Raw genomic sequence first — 14,983 nt, 5'->3', positions numbered from 1 at the left:
TGGTTATTGTTTGCTGTGTTACATATATGTTTGGTAGGGTGGCAGGAAGTAGTTTTCTTAGATAAAAGGGATATGTGATATCGTGCTAAGGGAATTGCATATTGGGATTGGTAGTAAAATAAGGCTGGGAGATATAGAACAGGAAGGGGAGGAGTTTGAACGTGGAGCAGAATGTGGCTGGAATAAAGAGGATGAAGACTGATTTCTGGTGTCTCTTAAATTGTTTACAATACAACAGTTTGCTTGCTTGCAATAAGAAGTAGTTTGTTTATTCTGCAGTTATTATAATGAATAAAGTCGGATTGGGGGCTTATTGCTAAAGGGTGAAATAAAGAGATAACTTAAAGTGATCTGAAAAAATGACTACACTTTACTCTTTTAAAGCATTCACTATACTCACGTAGTGACTTCCTCCCTTCATTTTCTTAAATACTTGATGGCAAAGGATGAAAACAGCCATAGTGGAACAGAAATATTGCTGTGTACACTACAGTTAGCTACCTGGCTGGCTGGCTGGCCACCTCGGATGTAATTCAGGCCCAATTTCTGATTTTCCCAATATGTGCAGCTCAGCATGATGCCTTTTCGGGGTTTGTGGATGGAAAAATCAACCCAGCAATCACTTAAAAAAATTAAACTGATTTCCATAATTAGTTTCCAATTGTTTAGTTAGAACCAGAGCTTGGAAGTAACTAGTTACAAGTAACGAATTACTTGCAATTCATTACTTTTTTGAGTAACGAGTGGGTAATTCCTTTACATTTTGATTGTAATAGAACTAGGAGTAATTTTACTACTTTTGTGGAGTAATTGTAATGTTTCCAGAATTACTTTTGGGCATTACTTGGGGGGGAGCAGGGGAAGCCTTCTGCTCCTCTGATTTGTGGATGAAAATCATGTGCCTCAAACTGGGTTTCTGTGCAGTGTCGCTCTTTCCTCACGCTCTGTGGATGAGTAGGAGGCGACGAGGGAGGAGGTGGAGAGTGAGACGGGGTGGAGTGGAGAAAACAATTATTTAAAAAAATGGGTAGTGGTGATGAAGAATGGAGTGGAGGGGAAAAGGATCCAGAGGTCAAGAACATGGATAAAGGAGGAGAAGGAGGCAGCAGCAGAATGGAGATAAAGAACTGTGGAGGTGAAAGATGACGTGTGTGTGTGTGTGTGTGTGTGTGTGTGTGTGTGTGTGTGAGAGAGAGAGAGAGAGAGAGAGAGAGAGAGAGAGAGAATACTGTGTTTGCACTTGGCACACAAAGTGGCCTCCACCACCCTCTCTGGCTACTGTGCTACATTTGCCGTATTTTAACTTTTTTGCATCTCAGGGGAAAATGTTTGCTTGAGTGAGTGTCCCTTAGTTGGTGGCAGGGCACGGTCTGGGAGGTGGTTGAGTGAGAGAGATTATACTGGCTGGCTGAGTGGAGGGGTTGCACTTGGTTTGACGTGCAAAGATCTGAGTAGTGGCCTCAGCCTCCCTCCCCACCACCCTTACCAGCGGAGAGACCACCATTTCTATCTTATGAATAAAAATAATTATTCTACTACTTCTGTATGTGTGGGTTTATTTTTAATGTTGTTTTAGGCTACGTAGATGTGCAGCAGCCAAGGCCAGCACCTTCTGGGCTATTGTTTAAAGTAACTGAAATGTAATTGTAGTGATTACTTTGAAGGAAAAGTAAAGTAATCAGTTACTTTCAGAGCAATTGTAAGTGTAATGGTGATTACTACTTTTTGGGGCCATGTAACTGTAACGGTAATTTATTACTTTTTAAAAGTAATCTTCCAAGCTCTGGTTAGAACTTTATATAGCAGCAGGTAAAAAGCTTTCCCTTGATTATCCAACAAGAATGAAAATCTAAAGGTCAGGAACAAGTCTTGAAGGAGAGGCTCTCAAGGATGAGTTAACAAACACACCCTAAAGTATTTATTTTCTCTCTGCCCTTCCCTAAACTTGTAGCATGGACCAGTTTGTTTTTCGGGTGGAATCTAAAACCTAATGCAGCATCACAGCCAAGCTCAGAAGCTCGCTGTCATTCCCAAAGTAGTTCAGTTCATGAAGAATCAGAACACAGGGACAGACCACAGGTGAAAGAAGACTGTAGCTATAGGCAAAGGCAAGCGTTTGAGTTTGGTATTCCTGGAGATCTCTCAAAAAAGGATGAGACAGTTGAACCGTTTAAACTTCATTAAAAGTTAACACATTCTGGGTGGAGGAGGAGTGAGGGGGAAGGTCACTGCATTTCCCTTCCCCTGGCCCAGCCCTCATGTCCTCTCCACCAATGGGGGGAGGGGAGGGATTGGCTGGCTCATTGAATCTGCCCCCCAATGTCCCACCTAGAAATGTGGCTGCCCCACCTAACAAGGGAGGCTGACTACAGGGCTGATCCCAAGCGATGAACTAGCATCTTACTGTGCCTTTTTTTTTTCTTTTAGGTATTTTTGTTTAAAGAACAAAGGAAAAAAGACAATATAGCATCAACAAGAGGAATCCAGGGAAAACCATACATTGCTTCATAAAGAGCATACATATTCCATACTACAAGCGTCAGTCAGTATCGGGTAAAAGCCAGATTTCCAAAAAGTTACATTACCTACATCACATGACATTTGGAATGAACATTGTAAGACAGCATTATTAGCATAAGTAATAAAGTTCCACCAAGTAGCACAGAAAATCTGTTGGTGTTCAATACTTTTAAGTATGTTGAAGGAAATTAGATGGCAAGATAGAAGTTTAATAGGTTAATTATTTAAGATGAAGACGTTAACATAAAAGGACCAGGGAGGAGGAATGAAAATTAGGGTGTGTGGGGAAAATTAGGCAGTTGAGCGTGAAAGGGGAACGGGAGAAGAAATGATAGCAGATGGGTAAGAATACTGTGGGATGAAAGTGGGGAGGGGAAGAGGGAAATGTAAAAAAAAGAGAGAAAAACCTCTGTTGAGAGCCTCTGGATTAACAAATTGTGCCTAGAATGGGGAGGCTGAGTCACAATTCCTCCAGAGTAAATGTCTGCACTGCCTTGAGGAAAGCTAAGTTATGGAAGTCCTTGCCTCAAGGAAATGCTGTGGCAAAGAATTTAGTAATGTCCAAAGATGGGTTATATATCAGTTGAAAAAGATGGCAGTAATTCCCAGCTGATTATGCCAAACTTTGTCTCCATATGCCACCATTATGTGACTGGTGGGGCTCAGGAATTTTCAGCTGTCTCAAGAGGGCTCTGTGGGTAGAAAGCAGGAGTGTAGCCATCCAGGGTCTCAGGGGGTCTTAGACCCCTTACTTTTTGGGGAGCCAGGTCCCAGCAGGGTTCTATGTCTCCAGCATCCTATGAGCCAATCAGCATGAAAAGGGAGTGTGTTAACCATTGGGAAGAGTCTTCTATTGTGCCTCTTTGTCCTTTCCTGCTGATCGGTGCAGCGTGAAAGGAGTTCCTATCAGTTCCTACTTTGAAAAGCTATATTTTGGAGAGTGAGAGTTCTGTAACTGCAGAAGAAGGCACAGTGAATCCTAATGATAGCATCCCATCTACCTCATCAACCAGTTTTGTGGTAGCAAGAGATCAATGTGTAGACACTGAATTCATAATTCAAGCAGTATATCTGACAGTGAGAAAAGACAGTCAAATGGTGACACTGACAGAGAAGCAGAAAGCAGTATTCAAGCCTGGCCACATTATTTATCATCTTAGAAGGGGCGTGGTTGTGACTATTATGAAGGGACCCTACACTTCTGCATTTGCCACTACACTAATGGTAAAAAGTTTGAGAATCCCTGCCTTAAATTATTCTGCTTATTTTTCTCTCTTTTTTTTGTATTGCACTTGTATACCACCCCATAGCCAAAGCTCTCTGGGCGGTTTACAGCAATCAAAAACATTAAAACAAATATACAATTTAAAACACATATTTTAAAAATAACAATTACAATTTAAAAGTTTAAAACAATATAAAACACATGCTAAAATGCCTGGGAGAAGAGGAAAGTCTTGACCTGGCGCCGAAAAGATAACAGTGTTGGCACCAGGCGCACCTCGTCAGAGAGATCTTGCCACTATTTAAGCCTTAAACTCATTTACAGACTGGTGTGGAGCTTACCTTCTTTCCTTATAGAGGACTCAGAGTTGTCCTTGTTTGTCTGGAGCAAGTTGCTGCTCCCAGGTTCTGTGGCAGAGTTATTTCCAGCAGGCTGGAGAACTGAAGAAAATATGTATTCAGATTGATTCCTTAATATTAAATTAAATGGCAAAAGTGCATTGTAAAGTCTAATCATTTATTGTTTAGAAAAGAGCCTACAGCCTCAAGTAAATTTCAGATGTTTGGTTTGGACAATCTTTTTAACGGTTTCGTTTCCCCTGTAGTGTCAGAACCAGCTGCACTAGTAAGCAAAAATTCTACACATTTGGAGGGGCAGTTTGATCTGGCCTGCCAGCAGGGTCTAGTAATATAACTGCTAAAAACCTGTTTTGTGCCAAGGTTGGCAACTGAGGGGGCCAAGTGGCACTTCTCCAGTAGTCAAAGTTGGCCCAGGAGCCCCAATTTCTAACCCCTACTTTAAACCACCCTTCCAATAGCCACTTAGTCATATCAACGCTCAATTCTTCCCAGGCACATATAACTTGTCAGACACACCAGTCTAGTTGCTCTGTGATACATAACACAAAAAGGTAATACTTGTGCACTTGATCATAATAATACATAGCATTTAAACAGCCTGTTTCACATATTCAAAGCATTTCACATTCATTCTCAGTAATCCTTACAACAGCCTGTAAGAAACTGCAGCTCAGGCAAAATGCTTAGTGGAGTATCCAGGGCCGGCACCAGGCATGACTGGGCCCTTGGGCACTAGCCTGCGCCGGGCCCATGATGCCCACTCACAGCTACCTCTCCCGCTGTGGTAAATGCTGGCCATGCTGTGTGTGCATGCCTGCCATCAACCAAGATGGCGTCAAGGGCATCAGCTCCTTAGGGAAGCCTCAGCCGCCATCTTGGTTGATGGCAGGCATGCACGCACAGTGCAGCCAGCTGTCAACACAATGGGAGAGGTAGGTTGGGCGTGCAGGTGGGAATTGCGGGCCTGCACAGTTAATAATAATAATAATAAAATTTTATTTTTAGGCCGCCTATCTGGCCGAATGAACGGCCACTCTAGGCGGCGTACATAATTAAAAATACAACATATAATACAGTTTTAACATATAAAACAATTATAATCCACCAACCTACATCTATACACTGTAAACTAAAATTATCTAGGAGACTTGTATGCCCGCTGAAACAACCAAGTTTTCAATCCTTGGCGGAAACCTACCAGGGAGGGGGCATGGCGAAGGTCGTATGGCAGAGAGTTCCAGAGGGTGGGGGCCACAACTGAGAATGCCCTCTCTCTGGTCCGCACCAGCCTAGCTGTCTTAACTGGTGGGACCGAGAGAAGGTCTTGTGAGGCAGATCTCGTCAGGCGGCATATTTGGTGATGCTGGAGGTGCTCCTTTAGATAAACTGGACCGACACTGTATAGGGCTTTAAAGGTTAACACCAACACCTTGAATTGGGCTCGGTACACAACAGTTGTAGGGGGAGTGCCTGGGAGCTCCCTATCTGTAATCTGCAGCAGGGTCAGAACCAATGCTACTGCAGATCATGGGAGTGCTACCCACCCACCCTAAGGTGGGGACCTTCAGGGGCCCTCAGCTACGGCCCAACCTGGCCGCCTTCTGGCGCTAGCCCTGGGAACATCCTTATTTATTTATATATTTATTATTTGATTTATATCCCGCTCTTCCTCCCATCAGGAGCCCAAGGCAGCAAACACAAGCACTAAAAACATCATAAAAACAGACTTTAAAATACATTAAAATAAAACAACTTTAAAAACATTTTTTTAAAAAGCTTTGAAGACTTTTTTTTAAAAAAAGGTTAAAAAATGTTTGTAAAAAAAGGTTTAAAAACATACTAAAAGGCAATTACAAAACACGCAGACTGGGATAAGGTCTCAACTTAAAAGGCTTGTTGAAAGAGGAAGGTCTTCAATAGGCGCTGAAAAGATAACAGAGATGCCGCCTGTCTAATATTTAAGGGGAGGGAATTCCACAGGGTAGGTGCCACTACACTAAAGGTCCATTTCCTATGTTGTGCGGAATGGACCTCCTCATAAGATGGTATCTGCAGGAGGCCCTCACCTGCAGAGCGCAGTGATCAACTGGGTATATAAGGGACAAGACAGTCTTTCAGGTATCCTGGTCCCAATCTGTATAGGGCTTTGTACACCAAAACTGGAACCTTGAACTTGGTCTGGTAGCAAATGGGCAGCCAGTGCAATTCTTTCAGCAGCGGGGTGACATGTTGGCGATACCCTGCCCCAGTGAGCAGTCTCGCTGCCATATTTTGCACCAGCTGCAGTCAAGGGCAGCCCCACATAGAGGGCATTACAGTAATCCAGCCTGGAGGTTACCAGTGCATGGACAACAGTGGTCAGGCTATCCCGGTCCAGAAATGGCCGCAGATGTCTTATCAGCCGAAGCTGGTAAAAGGCACTCCTAGCCACTGAAGTCACTCTAGCGACGAAGATGGAACTAGGAGCACCTCCGGACTACAGACCTGCTCTTTCATTTTTTTTTTTCCAATTAATTTTTATTCAAATTTTCAAAATCAAGACAATACAAAAAGAAAAACACAAATTAAAACTAATACAATAAAAAGAAAAAAAAGAAAAACTTTTGACTTCCGATTTGTCGTAGTTCAGCTACAGGTCTATAATATATAACAAACCTGTCTCTTGATAAATTATAAAATCACCTTCCTCCAGCAGTTATCTTAGTTGGTATCAAATCTCATTAACATCATATCATTTTATTCTTCTACAAAAAGTCAAAGAGAAGTTTCCAATCCTTGAGATATATGTCCATCAATTTTTTTCTAGATAAACATGTCAATTAATCCAACTCTTCAAGTCTATTAAATCCAGTAATTTCAAATCGCTCTTCTTCCTTTATCCGTGTTGATTCCATCTTCCATCTTTACGCACCCAATAATCTTGCTGTCATAGTCATATGATAAGAGTCTAATAGGGATTTCCGTCATCACAAATATTTTCTTGCCATCATTTCCGAACATATCACTGAAGTATTGTTGCAGAACCGCATCTCTGTTCCTCTTTTTTACAGAATGCACTAGCACATCTCTTGAAGAGTTTTTCATTGTCACAAAACAGGAATTAATTCTGTAAACTTTCTCCATTTCAAGTTCCATCAAATCCTTCCAGTCCATGAATTTTTTCGAACCGATGATATCTTTATCTCCAATCTCTTCACCAATTCCTTCAGGGACACCGCTGAATTCCAAACAGTAATATTTGTCTCCAGGATCCATCACAGCCAGGAAATCCAAATCTTTTTCCAAGACCATATTTAATCCAATCTCCAGGGCTTGAACCTTCCCTTTAATTTTTCTTTCATCCTTTTTTAATTTCCCAAATTTATCTTTGTTCTCCTTTCTCATAGAATCCTGAATTTCTTTCAGCTCCTGTCTCATTTCACCAAATCCACTTATCATCACTTGTCTGTTATCTCTGAATTCTTGTTTTATTAGCTTAATCTCATTCATTATTTTCTGAAACATATCTAAAGAGAAAGTCCCTTCTTGTACATCCATGATCTCAACCACCTTCTTGATTGTCATTCTTAAAACCAAAAAAAAAACACAATCCCTTCAATTTCCAATGTCCCAAGCAAAGAACAGTTTATTTCTTTATCCAGTTACAAAGGAGTTAATCTTTCAAGCCAGCTGACGTCACCCTCTAGACAAGACGAACTGCCTTATCTCTTGTATGTCCAAAAGTGCCAAAACAACTTTAATTCACAGCATCCAAATAATTAGTAGCAGGAAGAATGAGCAGATTCGTCAAAAAAAAAAAAAGTAAACCGGAAAAATAGTCCCAGACATATATTACTCAAAAGTCTTATAAATCAAAGAAAACAATTTCTCTCTTTAAATTAGAAACCCCTCAGCCGTTTGTAATCTTTATAATGCTGAATTCCATGCCAGCTTTTTGCAATAAAAATAAAGATAGACTATTTCTATTTTCTTCCCCTTAGCTCCGTGAATAAAAGAGAAAGCTATGACTCATCCAGGATTTCTTAATTGCTGATTCTTTGACAACTCTCTTTAGCTGTATTGATAACAAAATAATGAGAAAGGACAGGAGAATGCTTGCCTGTTAATCCGTTTTTCTTTGAAGAAAAAAAAACGGCTCACTTAATCAGTTGAGCTGGTTGGAAATCCTAGCTCCGTGCTGGAAGACCTTCTTTCACAGAATTCCAACCTCCAACAAAACGCAACAAAGCTCTGTGGAAAATCTCTACGTTTCTTCCTTATCCGGAAGAAATCTTCCCCAGTCAAAAAGCCCTTCTGACTGGTTTTTAAACTGAAAAAGTTTCCACCAAGACGGGAGCCCGTCCCAGAGGCAGCACAGGCGGAGCGATTCCTCCTGGGAAGTCCTGCTTTTTCAGAGGGAGTACGACCCCATCCAAAGCAGGCAACTGACCAATTATCTGACCAATTATCTTATCCTTCCATGCACATATTACACCAGTGCTGGAGGAACTGCACTGATTGCTACTGAGCCAAGTTTTAAGATTTTGTTGTTGACATATAAAGCTCTAAACAGCTTGGGACCAGACTACCTGAGAGTGTGCCACCTTTCATATGTTGCTGTTATTGCTGGAAGCCCTTCTAGCTGTGATGTGTGCAGCAGAGATACATTTTATGGCACCTCGAAGAAGGTGGAATGACCTCCCTTTACAGACATGACAGGTACAGGTTGATAAAAGCTTGCCTATTTATTCAGACAGCACTGAGCCTTAGTACTGGCTTTACTGAACTTTGAATATTCTGGTTTATGTTAGCTTGTTATGTTATTTTAATGGTTCCATTTTGCAAACCACCTTTTTATTTTTCACAGTAATGAGCAGCCTATAAATTATTTTAGACAGACAGACAGATAGATAGACAGATGCACCAATATTATTGTTATTCCCAGATGGCAGTCAGAGAGCTGAGACAAAGTGAATGCATGGCTAGGGAGAGCCTTGAACAAGGTCTCCATGGCTAAAACACTCACTACCCTCTTTCTCAATAAATGCTGATGATTTTTGTTTTGTTTGGGCTATTTATTTTTAAGGCTCACCTTTTAGGTTTAGCACAGCCAACAAGACAACTTACCATTTTGTAGGCTTGAGTGTAATGGCTGTAAATCTTGATGTTTTTTCAAATTCTCCTTGGAGAAGACCTCCATTACTGCAGACACATTGGTTTTAATGTTTTCAAGGACCTCATATACCGCTTTATGAATACCATTTGGATTTGAATCTACCTTATCTTGGCAATTCTAAAAGAAACCACACAGGTTGTTTGTCTTCAAAACATCTTTTAGACTGAATGTATAGAGTAACTCACCATTTCCCACCATATCCAACAGATTAGTTGAGCAGCTAGTCCAGCACAACTAAAGGAATCAAAACTAATCAAGGCAGTTTTAATTTATCTCCTTCACCAAGTCAAATGCAAGGGATGAGTCGGGTTGCAAGTTCACGTCAGGGATCCTGTTTATGTATGGCTGGGGGGGGGGAGCATTAGCTGGGCCAGCAAGATGCAGGAAATTGTGGCTGGTTCATCCACACAAGCAGAACATGTGCCAACAGCCACTGCATACTGTGAGGTGACGTGGCTTACACAGCTATTCACCAAAATGGGACTGGAGACCTCTGAAGCCACAGTGATACATGAGGACAGCCAAGGGTTTATAAAGTTGGCACCTAGTGAGAAGCTGTGACCATGGATGAAGCACATCGACATCAAGTATCACCAGATAAGGGACTTGGTGGAGCAGAAGGTGGTTGAATTGAGATATTGCCCATCTGAGTAAATGGTGGCTGATGAAGCTCCTGCCGGGCTCACAGCATCAGCATCACTGAATGGGCACGGGACTACTCCAGTGACCCACGACCTTTAAGTCACTGGGAACCTGAACTCCAAGGGTTAATCTTGTTGAGATGGCGGAAGGGCATATTGGTCAAAACACTTTGTCACCTCCAGTCTCTCTCTCCTTATCTCCCTGCTTCACTTCCCTCCCTTTGTTCTTTTTCTTTTCTTCCTTCTAACCCTCCTGTTGATAGGCAGCTATGCCTGGTACTGCGAGTTCTTTGCTCCAAGATGTAAACATGTCTTCCTTCTGGTAAACTCTTGTGTGCAAACCTGTGATCAAGTATCTTGTCTCATCTGTCGCTATACTGATTCAAAGTAACACTTCCAAGGTTTTTTCTTCTGTGCAATGGCTGCTGTTCTCATACTGTTTGTATCCCAACCTCTCCTAAAGGAACTCAGGATGGGTTATAGGAAGATTATCCCAGAATCCTGTGGGGAAGGTTAGGGCAGCTGGGAGAAATCCAACTGGCCCATGTTCACCCAGGGAACTCTATCAATGAGTGGAGCTTGAGCCCAGATCTTTGAATCTGAGTCTGACACTCTCTACACTACACTACACTATCTCTCATTGGTGTTCCTCATGTCATTCTGAAAACCTTTCCAGTTGCAAGTCGGGTATAATGTTTCCCTATACAACATTTAAACAGCACATGGGAGAAGAGTGCTGCAGTTTTCCACCTCTTGCCTCCTATTTTTCCTTAGCCCAGTGCTTCAGCCATTTTCCTCCCTTCTTGGCTGGCTTCTAGCATTGGACCTGGGAAAGGACAAAGTGCCAAGAGCAACTGACTCCAGGGAGTTAAGACACAGGAGGAAGGTTCAGCGCCCTCTCCAGTGTGGTCCTTATTGTTAAAGTAAGACTCCTCCCATCCCTTGCTTTATGTATTAGCTGGGCAGACACGTGAACAGAGGCCCCCATCACATTAGGTTTGGCCCCAGGAAAAGCCTATAGGAACTCCAAATGCCCAGGTAGGGCTTGGAAAATGAATTCTATGCCTAAAAATAGTCACCTTGAATTCTTCTTCAGAGATTATTTGCTTGTCTCGTAGAACATAGAGAAAAGGAAACAAATCGTTGATTGCATCAGAAATCAGCACTTTATGGGCTCTGAACCATTTCAAAATTTCATTTGAAGTACTTGGATTAGCCATGCTGTAAATAAAAAGCAAGACAATTTGTCAAATACCTTCAAAACCTAAAGGAAAGTAATAGAAATTATATGGCTAGTTAAAGAAGACTTTCTAGCATTATAATCACAACCAAAATCAATAATTATCTGCATTTTAGAAAGGGAAGAGGCACCAGAGATCATATCGCAAACATACATTGGATAATGGAACCGACCAAGGAATTTCAGAAGAAAATCACCCTGTGCTTTACAGATTACAGCAAAGCCTTTGATGGTGTAGATCATGAAAAACTATGGAATGCTTTAAAAGAAATGAGGGTACCACAGCATCTGATTGTTCTGATGTGCAACCTATACTCTGGACAAGAGGCTACTGTATGGACAGAATATGGAGAAACCGATTGGTTCCCCATTGAAAAGGGTGTGAGACGGGTGTATTTTATCACCCTATTTATTTAATCTATACACGGAACATATCGTACGGAAAGCAGGACTGGACCAGAAACCAGTAATGATTTGAAACGAATGCTGATGAAAATTAAAGAGGAAAGCACAAAAGCAGCACTACAGCTGAACGTCAAAAAGACTAAAGTAATGACAACAGAAGATTTATGTAACTTTACAGTTGACAATGAGGACATTGAACTTGTCAAGGATTATCAATACCTTGGCACAGTCATTACCCAAAATGGAGACAATAGTCAAGAAATCAGAAGAAGGCTAGGACTGGGGAGGGCCGCTTTGAGAGAACTAGAAAAGGTCCTCAAATGCAAAGATATATCACTGAACACTAAAGTCAGGATCATTCAGACCATGGTATTCCCAATGTATGGATGTGAAAGTTGCACAGTGAAAAAAGTGGATAAGAGAAAAATCAACTCATTTGAAATGTGTTGGAGGAGAGCTTTGCGCATACCATGGACTGCGGAAAAGATAAATAATTGGGTCAGTTAAACCAGAACTGTCACTAGAAGCAAAAATGATGAAACTGAGGTTATCATACTTTGGACACATAATGAGGACATGATTCGTTAGAAAAGACAATAATGCTGGGAAAGACTGAAGGGAATAGAAAAAGAGGAAGGCCAAACGAGATGGATTGATTCCATAAAGGAATCCACTGACCTGAACTTACAAGATGTGAACAGGGTGGTTCATGACAGATGCTCTTGGAGGTCTCTGATTCATAGGGACGCCAAAAGTCGTAGTTGACTTGGAGGCACATAACAACAACAACAACAACTAGAAAGATCTCACTTCCAAAATAAAATAAAATAAAATATTTGAGGCTTAACAAATTCTTAGCCTGAGATCAGCCTGCACAATTATGATTCCTCTTCCCACTTCTACCCAGTTTCGGGTGATATGTATAACTATTACCAACCTAGCTTAAATGAGTATTCTTATATATTTACTTTGAGAATGCAGCTGTAACCAAAGTGACTACCAAGTGAGAGCTCAAAGTGAATTTAGCAGCCTAGTTGGATTCATTTTAACATGGATTAACAAGAGTCATACATAGGGGGCGCAGGGGAGAGAGAAAGGTCTGAGAAGGCTGAAAGATTGTGATTATCACTGAACAGAATTAAATGGATATTCTATTATTTCTACTTAGAATACCCAGTTGTAGCCAAAGTGAAATCTCAAGGTGAGTTAAGCAGCATAGCAGGGTTCATTTTAATCAGAATAATCAAGAGACACAAAGAAAGTGGGGATGGGAATAGGTTTCAAAGAAGGCTGAAAGGTTATTCGTTTCATTTCAATCCTACTCTTCCTTCAAGGAGAATTTCATACAAGGCTCTCCACCATTATTTTATCCATACAACAACATTGTGAGGTAGGCTACATGACTGTCCCAAGATCACCTTTATGTCTGATTTGAGGTTTGTACCTGGCTGTCACCAAATTCCACAGAGTTTGGGGGAGGCTAAAACTGGCTGTGCCCATTGATGGCATATCTGAATATCCCTGCAATCTGAATATCCCTGGCAGCAGCAAACAGGTGCTGCCCTTTAGTCCAGTGAAATTACCATTTGATTCAGATATTTATAATAAAAAGCTGAACATTTCAGTTGATAGCTGTGTGACAAAGGTATTGACAACCATCTAAAATCCTATCCGTATTTATTTTTGAAACTCTTCTGTTTCAGAGGTATGGGTGATTTTAGCTGAACAGTGGCTTTCCTCCTAGACTTCTGGTACTTCCAATATGTTTACCGGAAGCAGGACATATTCTTTTCATTCCAAGTGTGCTAACCGTACTAGTTTGCTTATCAGGGAGGGAGAAACTGACTGCATTGGCTGAGGGAAGCCAGCACAGCTTGTTTCTTTAGAGCTTGTCCAGAAGGGGTGAGAAGAAGGCGGGGACCTCTTTTGAAGTAAGAGCAGGAAGAGGGAAATTGGGTTCACATGGGGTGTGCCCTTTGGCGCTTTATATTTGAGCTCGAATCCCAAATGAGAAGTACGTTTGCACCTCGAAATCGCATCTTACTGAACTTCAGAACCAGGAGCGCGTGTTCCAGTCCGGGAGGGCCGGGACCTTACACGTAAAGCAGGCTCTCCTTTGCAGACGTGCAGTCTCTCTCCCCCGCCCCGCCCCGCCTTTTAACCTCGGAGGGAGAACGCCCGAATAAAGAGCATCTTCTCTAGTCCAGCCCGATATGGAGGAAAGACACACTTTGGCAAATAGCAGAAAAACAATCCTAGGCTTGCCTGCTCGTAAGTATGGCCAACCGAGTTCGACGGCACTTATTCCCAGCCCAGGTAGAGTTTGTAGGATCGCAGCCTCAGTATGCTATTTTCAAGACAACCTGGTATTTTAGAGGCAAGGGTTCCTCCAGGAGACTGATTTATTGAGCATTTTATCCTGATTTGCTTGCACCAAGCTTAGTCGAGATTAAATTATATCCGGTCTTTACCCAGCCTTCGTTCGGATATGTTTGCAGGGCGATGCACGGGGACTTGGACCGGTGCGTTGCCCCGATTTGCGCTAGCAGAAAGGTATTTAGGACTGTCCTGAGCAAGCTACGCCTTACACACTTGGGCCAACGCCCCGATCTCCCTGCGTTTTCAATTGGGTCAGTGGAAAGAGATGGGCGGCCCTTTTATAGGTATTTCAGGTACAAAAGGATGAGCAGAGAAAATCAGAGCCTCGGAGGCGCCTTTTTCCTTGCGGAGATCAACCAGCCAGTCACTTACCTTTCTGCGTTTCCTCAACAGAGTAGAGCCAGGAGAGGCCGGGAGGAAGCTGCACCGGGCTCCAATAAAAGCAAAACACTCCAGCACAAGATGTCCCCTCACATAAGGGAGAGCTCGAAATACGCATGGATGACTCAAGCTTCTCCGTCAATCTTTCTCTCAAGGAAACGAAACTGACCGTATTCCTTCCTCTTAGCTGAGGAGATCCCGTTGTTGGCCATGGCTGGTTGTTAACAGGTGGGGCTCATGATTTCCATACCCCCAAGATTGCAGATGAGAGATGCCCTCTGCTACTTTATGCGGATGATGCTGTGATTCTCTCATTATCGAAGGTTGGCCTAAAATGTACACTAAGGGCGTTTATGTCCTATTGCACAAAGAACCATCTAGCGATAAATTTTGATAAAACCAAAATTCTAGTGTTCTCCAAGCGAATAACCACCCCAGTTTGGATAGTCAACAATCATCCAATTGAACAAGTAGCCCACTATAAATACCTTGGTATCTCCTTTCACTCTTCAATGAATTGGTCTTTTCATGTAAGAACGATGTTAAGGAGAATCAAAAATTCCCTAAACAGTCTGACCCTTTACTTCTACTACAAAGGGGGAAAATTCATTCCAGCGGCCATCCAGATATTTAAAAATAAAATCATCCCTCAAATGTTATATGGAGCGCCAATTTGGA

General features: G+C 42.0%; 1 protein-coding gene across 2 annotated transcripts in view; it reads right to left on the bottom strand.

Moving 5' to 3' along the window:
- The window catches only part of LOC133388452 (nuclear body protein SP140-like protein), a 59,256-nt gene extending 44,791 nt beyond the window's left edge, over positions 1–14,465 (bottom strand). For both annotated transcript variants that reach the window (XM_061634411.1, XM_061634412.1), the window contains exons 1-4: positions 14,297–14,465; positions 10,980–11,121; positions 9,211–9,376; positions 4,087–4,185 (exon numbers count right to left, since the gene is read on the bottom strand). In XM_061634411.1, coding sequence (XP_061490395.1) covers positions 4,087–4,185; positions 9,211–9,376; positions 10,980–11,120 — 406 coding nt within the window. In that variant the 5' untranslated portion in view covers position 11,121; positions 14,297–14,465. The remainder of the gene's footprint in view (positions 1–4,086; positions 4,186–9,210; positions 9,377–10,979; positions 11,122–14,296) is intronic.
- Positions 14,466–14,983: the final 518 nt, after the last annotated feature.

Source organism: Rhineura floridana, chromosome 7, assembly GCF_030035675.1.
Source record: "Rhineura floridana isolate rRhiFlo1 chromosome 7, rRhiFlo1.hap2, whole genome shotgun sequence".
NCBI classification, from domain to species: Eukaryota; Metazoa; Chordata; class Lepidosauria; order Squamata; family Rhineuridae; genus Rhineura; species Rhineura floridana.
The sequence above is the reverse complement of the archived record's forward strand: the minus strand, read 5'-3'. Positions and strand labels throughout refer to the sequence as shown.